Genomic DNA, 14,724 nt, shown 5'->3' with positions numbered 1-14,724 from the left:
TTGTTAGAGCACTCGCTGTTCCCCCACAGCTGTCTCCTTTAAAGCACTCAGGTTCAGTCTCCAGTCTTTCTCGGTTTTCTGTATACTGCCCTGCTTCTAAAAGATCAGTTTGCGTTTGACTTCTAGTTTTACTAGGTAACATTAAGAATATTGATTGCCTAAGCTTTTCCAAGCTAGGTCTATCCATTCACCTAGGCTTCACTGACCCACCTTCTTTTGCGATTTCATCTCCAGTCATTCTTCACCCACACCGCATAATCCATTACCAGCTTCCCACCCTGCTCACTCCCCAGGCCGTTACTCCTGCCCTGGAACACGCTTCCTCCTGTCCTCGGGGCAGAAAGCATCATCTGAGGGAAGCCCTAGAACTTCCACAACTTCCTGCTCTGGGTTCCTAGAGGACTGTCATGGTCAGGTTCACGTGTCAACTTGGCCAGGTGGGAGTGTCCGTTTGTCTGATTGGGCAAGTGCTGGCCTGTCTGTTGCTATGAGGACATTTCATGGATCTAAATCACGATGACGTCGGCTGCATTCACAGCTGATGGCATTTGTAATCAGCCAAGGGGAGTGTCTTTGGCAGTGAGTGACGCTTAAGCTAATCACCGAAAGGCTTTTAAGGATTCAGAAGAGACACTCTCTCTTTCTGCTTTGGTCAGCGAGCCCCTCCTGTGGAGTTCATCCAGACCCTCCGTCAGCGTCGTCAGCTTCACAGCCTGCCCTGCGGATTTTGGACTCTAGGTTCCCGCGGTTACCCGACACACATATAAACTTTGTATCTATAGATATTTCCTGCTGATTATGTTTCTCTAGAGAAATAAATACAGGGACCTAGTAATACTTTTTCTTTCTTTCTTTCTTTTTTTTTTTTCACGTGGGCAGGCACCGGGAATCAAACCTGGGTCCTCTGGCATCTCAGGCAAGCATTCCTGCCTGCTGAGCCACCGTGGCCCACGATACTTAAATTTTAGAGTAATTGTCCTTGCAGGGGTTTGTCTCTTCCATTAGCTGTCTGCAGGCTCCACCCAGGCACAAGGTGGTCAATAACCACTTAATGAACGCCTCAGTTCAAAAGCTGTAAAGGCAGGGCTGGTTATTCTTATCACAGAATAGCTGTGGAGCAACAGTGTTCACCCTGTGCTGGAAGCAAAAAGTGGAGCCTTTCCTAGGTATGTCCTTGAGGGAGTAACACTTTTTTTAAAAAAACCTCATTTGTAGGTTTCTCGTTTTCTTAATGAGAAGGCTCTTGAGAAAAGCAATCGATTAGTGATGTTTATTAAGTGCTCCCCACCCCCACCGCCTTGTCACCCAAGGCCCTTAATAGTAAGTAAATCGCAGCTTCCAATCTACCCCCCCACCACACACACACACACACAGCTACCGCCAAATATAAACCAGAGGCAAAGGGACACACAATGCCACCACCAACCATTCTACCCCCGTCCCCAAAACGGCCACCTCGGTCGAAAGAGATTAGCTGATGGGTATGCAAAACACTGTATAACTCTTTACCCTGTACTTCCTATTTCTTAGCATTTATACATCTTAACACTTTCAGAGCACAGTACCAACATTTATTAATCCTCACAACACCCCTGTGAGGTAGGTCAACATGTCCTTTATCTTAAGAGAAATTGCAGAGGTCAAACGAACCCGCCCAAGGCTAAGAGGGCATGTTCACCCGCTGAAGGGCATCGCACAGGAATATTTTTACGAGTGAGGGTTACATGAAGGACAAGACACGCAGCTCTCTCAGCCAACAACAGAAAAATCAACAGTTCCAACGGCATCGGGAAACAAGTCAGTCAAAGAGACGAAACAGTAACCAGCAGATCAGTGAAGCAAGAGGACGTGCTGCTGAGAAAGGCTGGAATCATTGTGACTGGCGACGAGGCCCAGACCAGATATTCCTCAGGAATGGCTTGGAAAAATGTAAACAATCTAGGAACCACTCGAGGACGGACCAACCCCAGCCCAGAGCCCGGAGCCCGTGGTTTCCTAATGGGAGAAAAGTGAGCAAAAGACAGTGGGAAAATCCAATCACTTAATCTAACTTTAAACTACAAATGACATCGTAATGCTCATTCACATTAGAAAGGCCAGTAACATTTGTAACGTTAACTACTGAGTGACGGTATCCTCTTTATCCAGCAACTTTTATCCCAGTATTCTAATTGTTTTCCACAAACAAGTGCTGCGTCCTATAGCAGACCTCTCTTTTTCCAGTACATACCAGTCTCTACACTGGCCAGATAATTACCAAATGGCAAGAGGACACAGGTCGCACAGTTAATTGGCCAAGCTAGGGACAGAATTCAAGGCGTTATAGTAGGCTCTACTCCCTGCTCCTGAATTTCAGAAACAGCCGTCTCTAACTTGCCTCTGCCCAGTTCCACCTTCTATGAAGCACTAAAAGCACACAGAGAGCAGCTCGTTCTTTCGAACTTGGTTCAATATGCCATCTTAAAAGGAGAAATAAGAAAAAAGAAAAACTAAGACCTGCACTGTAAAGCATGATATAGGAGTAGATTTATTACAGCTACTCCAAATTTCTGAGTGATACAATGACCACAGAGTTAAAAGATATCACTGTTATCACTTTATTATACAATTGGTTTAGTCTACACGTTTAAGGCAAGCATACTAATGCTTTTGCTTCTTTTCAGAAATCATACTTATAAAGTTTACGTCAAGTCTGTCCCAAAACTTTTAATTTAAAATGTCTGATTAAGATTCTTTACCAGGATACATGAATGAACTAAGGTGGTATACAATGTTTATAATAACCAAAAAATAAAAAGAAAAAAAAAAAAGGGTAGTGGCACTCTTTACCTCTTTTGAATAATGTACTTTGAGAGGGTTAAACTTAGAAATTACTTAAAGGTAAGTAAGATTGGCAGCCATAAAGAACACTATTTAAAAAAATAAACGGTTATAGAGGCTACTGTAAAAAAGGTCTGAACTTGGGCTTTGAACAGGAAGAGTGCACGATGATCGACAGCTGTCCCGGGGAGCACGTGGGGGCAGGAGTGCAGCACTGCCCCATGCAGACTGGAACCACCTGTGGGTGGCACCTCTCCACTGCTTCTCAGAAAAAAAGGAGAGTGTATGCACGTCAGCTGTCTCTCTTTGTTTCCGGTGAGCGGTAAATGCCTAACGTCATTAAGAAAAGGAAAATAAAACTGGAAGGAAGGCAGCCCTTTTGAACAGGAAGGTGCAGTGGGTGGTTTATGTGTCTCCATTTAACACTGCCAGGCAGTTCTGCAGTAACTGTAGGTTACCCTAAAAAGGAAGGGAATATTACTGTTAATCTGTTGGGTTCAAACAGTTTGGAAGTCTTTTCTGAAAATACAGAGCATTACGATCACATAACTCTTAAGTTTTCTTGTTAAAATATGAGCATTTTGGAAACAACTACTCATTATGAACAAAGATTTAAAGACAGAAATTACATCATTCGATTCACGCACAAGAAGATTTTCAACAACATCCCATTCTTCTGTAGATAAATTTCTCTCTAGACCAATACTACCGTTCAGCCTGTTCTAGTGGGGGATGAAATATTTTGTCCAAGTTAAACTACACAACACTTTCTGATTGCTTTTTAAATAGGCTCAATCACTGCTCCAGCCATTAAAATATGTATTAACATAAAGTATACCAGTTTTTACGAGAAGACTAAAATGACACAGATGTATTCTACAAAGTTCATCTGTAAATACACGAACTCCCATCTAAATGTAGAGACGTGTAAAGACAAATTTAAAACATTTACATTACGTGAATGTATATGTGGGGAAAAGGGGAAGCTTTTCCTTACAGTAGAAAGTCAACTACAAATGTAAAGAGAATGGAACTAGAAAAACACCACTTGGAAACCATAATAGTTGATGAATAGTTAACACATAATGAGTAGATCATAGTTAATACATAACGATAGTTGATTCGGGCAAGAATCATCAATGGATGCTAAAATCAGTGCATGGCTGCACTATGCAACACTGTAATCACTAGCCACGTGTACCTATTTAAATTGCACATGTCTGTTAATTAAAACTCAATGAAACTTAAAAACTCAGTTTCTCAGCGGTTGTACTATCCGTATTTCCAGTGCTCGGTAGCCACACACGGCTGGAGGCTACTGTACTAGACAGTGCTCATTAGAGAACGTATCTGTCATCGCACAGAGTTCCAGTGGACAGTGCTGGTTGACTAATGGGATATTTACATAGCGTGGTAGTTATATTCAGTTGTCAACTTGTCCAGGTAAAGGCACCTAGTTCTGTTGCTGTGGACATGAGCCAATGGTATGTGAACCTCACCTGCTGCTGATGACATCTGCAGTTGGCTAGGAGGTGTGCCTGCTGCAATAGATGATGTTTGACTTAATTGGCTGGTGCTTACATGAGAGAGCGCAACGTAGCACAGCCCAAGCAGCTCGGCATACCTCATCTCAGCACTCGCAGCTCAGCCCAGGCCTTTGGAGATGCAGAAAGAAATCACCCCGGGGAAAGCTGTTGGAACCCACAGGCCTGGAGAGAAGGCCAGCAGAGATCACCCTGTGCCTTCCCATGTAAGAAAGAATCTCAGTTGAAAGTTAGTTGCCTTTCCTCTGAAGAACTAATGAAATAAATCCCCTTTTATTAAAAGCCAATCCATCTCTGGTGTGCTGCATTCCAGCAGCTAGCAAACTAGAACACATAGTTTCCTCACAGGATACTTCTTCTTTTTAATTTTTATTAATAAAATCAATCAACATACAACACAAACATTCTTAACGTATGAACTTCCCATACTCGGTTTGCAATCAGTGGCTCACAATATCATCACATAGTTGTATGTTCATCACATGATCCTTTGTCAGAAAATCTACATCACTCCAGAAAAAGAAATAAAAAGAAAAGAGAAAAAATCCTTACATACCATACCCCTTACCCCTCCCTCTCATTGAACACTAGTACTTCCCTCCACCCAATTTATTTAAACGTTTGTTCCCATTATTTATTGACTTTTAATCCACGGTTTTTACTCATCTGTCCATACTGTAGATAAAAGGAGCACCACAACAAGGTTTTCACATCTTGTTTCACACAGTCACTTTGTGAAAGCTGTATCATTATACAATCATCTTAGAGAAACATGGCTACTGGAACACAGCTCTACAGTTTCAGGCGTTTCCCTCTAGCCTCTCATACACCTTAAACTAAAAAGGGGTTATCTATATAATGCGTAAGAATAACCTCCAGGATAATCTCTCGACTCTGCTTGAAACCTCTCTCGACCACTGACACTTTATTTTGTCTCCTTTCTCTCTTCCCCTTTCTGTCGAGGTGGTTTCCTCAATCCCTTGATGCTGAGTCCCAGGTCATTCTAGGAGTTCTGTCCCACGTTGCCAGGGAGGTCCACACCCCTGGGAGTCGTGTCCCATGTAGAGAGGGGGAGGGTGGCGAGTATGCTTGCCGTGTTGGCTGAGCGACAGGCCGCATCTGAGCAACAAAAGAGGTTCTCTTGGGGTGACTCTTGGGCCTATTTTTAGTAGGCGTATAGCCTATCCTTTGCGGGGATAACTTTCTTACGAACAAACTCCAAGACTGAGAGATCGGCCTATTGATTTTGTTGTCCTCACCGCTTGTGAGAATATCAGGCCTCCAAATGGGGAAGCTGAATTTTCCCTCTTTCTCACCATTCCCCCAAGGGGACTTTGCAAATATTTCTTATTCACCGTTCAAATCACTCTGGGATTTATCGGGGCATCACTCCAGACAAACCTTCAAAATGCCCTACTCAAAGTTCCATGCACTTACGGTGTTCAATTAAGCTGTCCCTATAAGCTGTATTAGGAGATGCACTAGTCAAAATGTTTTGTGTCAAATAAACATTTTTTGCTTTCGTCTCACACATAAGTTAACATTTAAAAATGTTACCGTCTGTTTTCAACACCCTGCAATACTGTCATTCCTTTGTTCTTCCTCATGCAAAAACATTTTTTAATCTGTACATTTAGTCACTATCACTGTACACTGCAAGCATTCCTAGATTATACCATCTCAGTCTTTATCGTCTAGCTTTCCTTCGGATTTCATTTGTGTCCCCAGCCTCCCTCCCCCTATCATTCTCACAATAAGCTTCCTTCAGCATACTAAAGTTATTGTACTACACTTCGGTAGTATCGTGCTATCCATTTCTGAATTTTTATAATCAGTCCCGTTGCACAACCCTCACAGGATACTTCTGAAGTCCAAGGTGTACAATGCTAACTTTGCCACTGAGACACCTGGAAGACTCACAACCAAATCATCCGAGTTGAAAATGCCTGCAAGGCAACTAATCAACGGCCTGTGCCTCCTGATGGGATGCAGTGAGAAGATTGCAGCATCGCCTCTGTGGTGCTGCTGCCAAAAGTGCGTAACCTGAATCTAATTGTTCAGGAATATGAGACTGTTCTAGTTTGCTAGCTGCCGGAATACAACACCCTAAGACTGATTGGCGTTCAATAAAAGGGGATTTATTTTGTTAGTTCTTCAGAGGAAAGGCAGCTAACTTTTAACTCAGGTTCTTTTCTTACGTGGGAAGGCATGGGATGGTCTCTGCTGGCCTTCTCTCCAAGCCTCTGGATTCCAACAACTTTCCCCAGGGTGATTCCTTTCTGCATCTCCAAAGGCCTGGGCTGAGCTGTGAGTGCTGAGATGAGGTATGCTGAGCTGCTTGGGCTGTGCTACACTGAGTCTCTTATTTAAGCATCAGCCAATTAAATCAAACATCATTCATCACAGCAGGCATGCCTCCCAGTCAACTGCAGATGTAATCAGCAACAGATGAGGTTCATGTACCATTGGCTCATGCTCACAGCAACAGAAGTAGGTACCTTCACCTGGCCAAGCTCACACCAGAATCTAACTACCAGAGGGACAGACCCAAACTAAGAGACATTCTGTAAATAAACCTTTCTTCTTCAAAAATGTCAGTGTTATGAAATACAACATCAGGAACCTTTCAGATTAAAGAAGCTTTAAAAAGACATGTGGACTGAAAATAACATTATCCTGGATTTCCTTTTACTATTAAGGACACTATCCGGAAAACTGGTGAAATGTGAATAAGGTTTCACGTGGATTAGATAATAGCACTGTGCCAATATTCATTTCCTGATTTTTAAAACTGTTCTGTGGTTATATAACCAAAGAAACAATTACTTTGTTTTAGGAAATCCATACTGAAGGGTTTAAGTGAAGGGATGTCAATATCTGCAACTTAATCGTAAATGGTTCAAGAAAAAAATAGATGTGTAAAAAAAGTGCGTGTCTAGTGTGTAGAGAGAAGGAAGGAGGAGGGGAGGGAGAAAGCAAATATAACAATATGCAAATTGAAGCACCTTGGTGAACAGTATCCAGGAACTGTGTGTACTTTTCTTGCAATATTTCTGAAAGCCTGAATTGACTACTGAAATTATGTGAACATATATATAGTTTCAAAATTAGGTGTTTAAATGGTTATCGAAATTTTCCAGTATAACAGAGCTGTGACAAAGACTTTGTGTCTATGTCTGTTTTTTTTTTTCACGGTCAGGCACCAGAAATCGAACCTGGGTCTCTGGCATGGCAGGGTGAGAACTCTGCCACTGCAGCACCATGGCCCGTCCTGTAATTATATTTTAAAGAATAAATGCACAACCCAGGTTGAAGGTCAATATTTAACTTCTAAGGAGAAAAAAAGTGTGATTAGAAGCCAAAAATCTCAATATCTTATCTACACCAATGCTCATAGCAGCATTATTCACAATTGCCCAAAGATGGAAACAAGGCACATGTTCAACAACAGGTAAATGGATAAATAAAACGTGGCATATACACACACAACGGCACATTATTCAGCCATAAAAAGGAGCTTTGATGCATCTATGATATGGATGAACCTTGAAAACATGCTAAGTGAATAAGTTATATGTAGGAGCCAGGGTTAATGGAAAACCTGCGGAACTTATTGGGAGCAACTGGCTTCAGAGTGGCATCGGCAGTAAACTGTGGAGACTGTTATCTGCTTAATTGGAGGACAGTCTGAGAGGGAGAGAATGTTTGTTTTTTCTTAAACCTCAAGGTCTTTTTAGCTATCTCTTGTATGTAGGGAGTAATATACTGAAAAGCAGACACTCTCTTTTATCACGAAATGTATGCATGCTTTTAGTCACGTAAACCCTGCAGTATATAAGCAGGAACTAGTTAAGAATAAAGTTGTTATTTTTACTGCTAAAGCTTCAGACCCCCTCATCCCTTTCTCTCTCTCGTTTTACTTTAACACTCCTTAGGGTCATAACAGAGGCCAACAGTTATACATGAAAGGACAAATATTGTAGGGAATCACTTATTTAGAATAAACACATTCGTAAAGAAAGTAAATTAGAGGTTGCTGGGGGTAGGGAGAATGGGGGGTTGTTTTAACAGACAAAGAGTTTCTGTTTGGGATGATGAAAAGTTTTGGTAATGGTTGGTGGTAAAGTAGTACAATATTGTTAATGTTATTATGACTATTCAACTGTACATTTAAAAACAGTTAAAGTGGGAAGTTTTATGTTATATATATAAATGCACACACACACATGTTGCCACAATTAAAAAAAAACTATCTTATGCATACAAAAAATACCGTAAGAAGAAATGTGTATGATAATCATTCCATGCATGCAATGAGAGGGTAACAATATTACAAAAAGCTTGCTGAGGCAGATGGATGGGTGGGATAAATATTTATTTTAGCCTTAAGGATATTAGCCTAGAGGAGTGAAGATATACAAGGAATATTAGGTATTCAAACATCCAAAGGACTAAACTATAAAAGAAGTATTAAACTAATCTTTATTATATCAGATGACAAAACGTTGGTTAAAGTCACACAGAAGTGGATTTGTGCTCATTATAGGATATTCCAAAAGCCTTACTAGAGTTATAAACTTTAAACTTAAGAAGTGAAAATGCTATAAATTTACCCAAAAACATCATTTAAAAGTTCATTTACAATTTTGTAATACTTATCTAGTTTGGGGAATTTTAAATAATACGTTTAAGTTTTTCAGTCCCTCTGATTACAGATGGCAAACATTAGATATATTTCTAAATGATGTTTTTATTAAGACAGTTCTTTTTTTAAACAACTAGTCAAAAAATGATACTGGTTTCCCAATGAAGTACTAGATTCCTGTAGAGCTGACCACTGGAGACACTGCAGATGTTACTTTTGCTTGCATTAGATGATCTTTAAAATCCCACTCAATTCTAAGATTCTGTTTTTCAAATTACTATAGGGTTTATGCTACACTTTATCCTTGTATTAGACATAAGAAGGGGCTTAATTCGAAGTAAACAAATGCTACAGAAGACTGAAAGAAGAATCAATTATTTTGAAGTACTGAAATAATCTTGGAAAATGTAATTCCAATTCAGAAACACTTCTTGTAGATTCCTTTAGAAGGCAACTGATATTAAAGGATTATCAATTTCATAATCGACTCATTTCTAAATGAGAAATCACTTAAATGATGACATTACCTTGGCATGCTTCAGTTCTAACTCTGCCAGTTCCACTAAGTTTTTTCTGAATGCAGCAACTCTTCTTGTCTTGAAATCTATAAGTTCTGTGAACAAGAGAAATTAGGACTAACTAGTTTATTTACATAGTCTAAAGCATACCTTATGAATAAAAGTAAATATAACCCTACCTTGTTTTGCAGATTCAGATATTTTTTCAAATTTCTGACAACATAATTGTTGGGAAGTTTCAGCTTGCAGAACATCTTTATTTTTCGCTCTTGCTTTATCGAGTGCTTTATTAGCGTTTTCATAATCCACTAGTGATCTAGACCTTCTATAAAGGAGATCCTATAAAAACAGAATGTTTCACAGTAACATCTACTGCATGCGTCTATCAGTTATACACTCAATCATCGCCAACATTATCATATCATTGCAATGTGCCAGTCACTTCTAATTTTTTATTAACATGTAGATTTGAGATATAACTCACACAGCATAAAATTCACCCATTTCAAGGGTAAACTCACCGATTTTTATTATTCTCAGAGTTGTGTAACCATCACCACAATCAATTTTAGAATATTCTGATCACCCCACAAAGACACTCCATACTCATTAGGAATCACTTTGTTTTTCCCTCACAAGTCCCTCTAACCCTCCACCCTAGACAATTACAAATCCACATTGTCTCTATACACTTGCCCACTCTAGACATTTAATAAACACAGAACCATCTAGTATGTGACTTTTTGTGTCTGGCTTCTTTCACTCAGCAAGTTTTCAGGGTTCATCCATTTTGCAGCATGAATCAGTACTTTGCTCTGTTTTATAGATGAATAATATTTCATTATACAGATACACCACATTTAATTTTTGCATTCATTAGTTGGCCATTGAAGGCTGTTTCCACTTTTTGTCTATTTTGAATGCTGCTGCTATGAATATTTGTGTACAAGTTTATCTATGGACACATGTTTTCCTTTATCCTGGATATATATCTTAGAATAGAATTGCTGGGCCAAGGGGATAACTTTATATTTAACCTTTTGAGGCACTGCTAAACTGTTTCCCAAAGTGGCTACACCATTTTTCATTCCCACCAATAAATAAAAGGCCTCTGATCCCTCTACATCCTTGCCAACATTTGTTATTATCCTAAAGCCACCAAGAAGCATAAAGTGGATCTCACTGTGGTTTTGATTTGTATTTTTCTGATGGTTAATGATGTTGGGCAGCTTTTTTTGTTCTTTATTGGCATTTGTCTATCTTCTTTGGAGAAATGTTTATTTAAATCCCTTCCCAATTTTAGAAATTGGGATTTTTGTCTTTTTTTTGAGCTGTCAGAGTTACTAATTGTTCTAGTTTGCTATTTGCCGGAATGCCATATACCAGAAACAGAACGGCTTTTAAAAGGGAGAATTTATTAAGTTGCAAGTTCGCAGTTCCAAGGCCGTGTAAATGTCCTAATTAGAGGAAGTCTATGAAAATGTCCAAATTAAGGCACCAGGAAGAGGTTACTTTCACTCAAGAAAGGCAGATGAAGTTCAGGATCTCTCTCAACTGGAAAGACACATGGCAAACATGGCGATGTCTGCTAGCTTTCTTTCCAGGCTTCTTGTTTCATGAAGCTTCCCTGGGAGGCATTTTCCTTCTTTATCTCCAAAGGTCTCTGGCCAAATGGGCTCTCGGCTCTTATGGAGCTCAGGGCTCTCATGGCTCTTTCTCCAAAATGTTTCCTCTTTTAAAGGAGTCCAGTAAACTAATCAAGACCCAACTGGAATGGGCAGAGTCACATCTCCCTCTAGTCAAAGGTTAATACCCACAATTGGGCGAGTCACATCTCTGCGGAGATAATCTAATCAAGTTTCCAGCTTATGGTACTGAATCCCTGCTCATCTAAAGTAAATAGCGTAAGATATAATCTGATTTAAAATAATTTGATATAGACATTATATTTACTAGTAACTAAATACTCAAAGTTAAAAGGGCTATTGATAAGGCAAAAATGCAGGAATTAACTGTCCACTTGGAAGAACTGGAGAAAGAACAGCAAACTAATCCCAAAGCAAGCAAAAGGAAAGAAATAACAAAGATTAGAACAGAAATAAATGAAATTAAAAACATGAAAACAATAGAGAAAATCAATAAGACCAGAAGTTGGTTCTATGAGAAAATCAATAAGATTGATGGGCCCTTAGCAAGATTGACAAAAAGAAGAAGAGAGAGGATGCAAATAAATAAGATCAGAAATGGAAGAGGAGACATAACTACTGACCTCAAAGAAATAAAGGAGGTAATAACAGGATACTATGAACAACTTTACGCTAATAAATACAACAATTTAGATGAAATGGACGGGTTCCTGGAAAGACTTGAACAACCAACTCTGACTCAAGAAGAAATAGATGACCTCAACAAACCAATCACAAGTAAAGAGATTGAATTAGTCATTCAAAAGCTCCCTAAAAAGAAAAGTCCAGGACCAGACGGCTTCACATGTGAATTCTATCAAACATTCCAGAAAGAATTAGTACCAACTCTCCTCAAACTCTTCAACATAATCGAAGTGGAGGGAAAACTACCTAATTCATTCTATGAAGCCAACATCACCCTCATACCAAAACCAGGCAAAGATATTACAAAAAAAGAAAACTACAGACCAATCTCTCTAATGAATACAGATGCAAAAATCCTCAATAAAATTCTAGCAAATCATATCCAACAACACATTAAAAGAATTATACATCATGACCAAGTAGGATTCATCCCAGGTATGCAAGGATGGTTCAACATAAGAAAATCAATTAATGTAATACACCACATCAACAAATCAAAGCAGAAAAATCACATGATCATCTCAATGGATGCAGAGAAGGCATTTGACAAGATTCAACATCCTTTCCTGTTGAAAACACTTCAAAAGATAGGAATACAAGGGAACTTCCTTAAAATGATAGAGGGAGTATATGAAAAACCCACAGCTAATATCATCCTCAATGGGGAAAAATTGAAAACTTTCCCCCTAAGATCAGGAACAAGACAAGGATGTCCACTATCACCACTATTATTCAACATTGCGTTGGAAGTTCTAGCCAGAGCAATTAGACAAGAAAAAGAAATACAAGGCACCAAAATTGGAAAGGAAGAAGTAAAACTATCACTGTTTGCAGACGATATGATACTATATGTAGAAAACCCAGAAAAATCCACAACAAAACTACTAGAGCTAATAAATGAGTACAGCAAAGTAGCAGGCTACAAGATCAACATTCAAAAATCTGTAGCTTTTCTATACACTAGTAATGAACAAGCTGAGGGGGAAATCAAGAAACGAATCCCATTTACAATCGCAACTAAAAGAATAAAATACCTAGGAATAAATTTAACCAAAGAGACAAAAAACCTATATAAAGAAAACTACAAAAAACTGCTAAAAGAAATCACAGAAGACCTAAATAGATGGAAGGGCATACCGTGTTCATGGATTGGAAGGCTAAATATAATTAAGATGTCAATCCTACCTAAACTCATCTACAGATTCAATGCAATACCAATCAAAATCCCAACAACTTATTTTTCAGAATTAGAAAAACCAATAAGCAAATTTATCTGGAAGGGCAGGGTGCCCCGAATTGCTAAAAACATCTTGAGGAAAAAAAACGAAGCTGGAGGTCTAGCGATGCCGGACTTTAAGGCATATTATGAAGCCACAGTGGTCAAAACAGCATGGTATTGGCATAAAGATAGATATATTGACCAATGGAATCGAATAGAGTGCTCAGATATAGACCCTCTCATCTATGGACATTTGATCTTTGATAAGGCAGTCAAGCCAACTCACCTGGGACAGAACAGTCTCTTCAATAAATGGTGCCTAGAGAACTGGATATCCATATGTAAAAGAATGAAAGAAGACCCGTATCTCACACCTTATACAAAAGTTAACTCAAAATGGATCAAAGATCTAAACATTAGGTCTAAGACCACAAAACAGTTAGAGGAAAATGTAGGGAGATATCTTATGGATCTTACAACTGGAGGCGGTTTTATGGACCTTAAACCTAAAGCAAGAGCACTGAAGAAAGAAATAAATAAATGGGAGCTCCTCAAAATTAAACACTTTTGTGCATCAAAGAACTTCATCAAGAAAGTAGAAAGAAAGCCTACACAATGGGAGATAATATTTGGAAATGACATATCAGATAAAGGTCTAGTATCCAGAATTTATAAAGAGATTGTTCAACTCAACAACAAAAAGACAGCCAACCCAATTACAAAATGGGAAAAAGACTTGAACAGACACCTACCAGAAGAGGAAATACGGATGGCCAAGAGGCACATGAAGAGATGCTCAATGTCCCTGGCCATTAGAGAAATGCAAATCAAAACCAAAATGAGATATCATCTCACACCCACCAGAATGGCCATTATCAACAAAACAGAAAATGACAAGTGCTGGAGAGGATGCGGAGAAAGAGGCACACTTATCCACTGTTGGTGGGAATGTCAAATGGTGCAACCACTGTGGAAGGCAGTTTGGCGGTTCCTCAAAAAGCTGAATATAGAATTGCCATACGACCCAGCAATACCATTGCTAGGTATCTACTCAAAGGACTTAAGGGCAAAGACACAAACGGACATTTGCACACCAATGTTTATAGCAGCGTTATTTACAATTGCAAAGAGATGGAAACAGCCAAAATGTCCATCAACAGAAGAATGGCTAAACAAACTGTGGTATATACATACGATGGAATATTATGCAGCTTTAAGACAAGATAAACTTATGAAACATGTAATAACATGGATGGACCTAGAGAACATTATGCTGAGTGAGTCTAGCCAAAAACTAAAGGACAAATACTGTATGGTCCCACTGATGTGAATGGACATTCGAGAATAAACTTGAAATATGTCATTGGTAATAGAGTCCAGCAGGAGTTAGAAACAGGGTAAGACAATGGGTAATTGAAGCTGAAGGGATACAGACTGTGCAACAGGACTAGATACAAAAACTCAAAAATGGACAGCACAATAATACCTAATTGTAAAGTAATCATGTTAAAACACTGAATGAAGCTGCATCTGAGCTATGGGGTTTTTTTTTGTTTTGTTTTTCTTTCTTTTTTTTTTTTTTACTATTATTAATACTTTTATTTCTTTTCTCTATATTAACATTTTATATCTTTTTCTGTTGTGTTGC

At 39.0% G+C, this 14,724-nt stretch overlaps 1 protein-coding gene across 1 annotated transcript in view; it reads right to left on the bottom strand.

Moving 5' to 3' along the window:
• Positions 1 to 2,573: 2,573 nt before the first annotated feature.
• The window catches only part of SNX6 (sorting nexin 6), a 73,981-nt gene continuing 61,830 nt past the window's right edge, over positions 2,574 to 14,724 (bottom strand). Inside the window, exons 12-14 of the mRNA XM_077126970.1 lie at positions 9,707 to 9,866; positions 9,537 to 9,622; positions 2,574 to 3,279 (exon numbers count right to left, since the gene is read on the bottom strand). Of these exons, the coding sequence (XP_076983085.1) occupies positions 3,226 to 3,279; positions 9,537 to 9,622; positions 9,707 to 9,866 (300 nt within the window). The 3' untranslated portion in view covers positions 2,574 to 3,225. The remainder of the gene's footprint in view (positions 3,280 to 9,536; positions 9,623 to 9,706; positions 9,867 to 14,724) is intronic.

This window comes from Tamandua tetradactyla, chromosome 14 (assembly GCF_023851605.1).
Source record: "Tamandua tetradactyla isolate mTamTet1 chromosome 14, mTamTet1.pri, whole genome shotgun sequence".
Lineage (NCBI taxonomy): Eukaryota > Metazoa > Chordata > Mammalia > Pilosa > Myrmecophagidae > Tamandua > Tamandua tetradactyla.
This window is presented reverse-complemented; position numbering and strand designations above follow the sequence as displayed.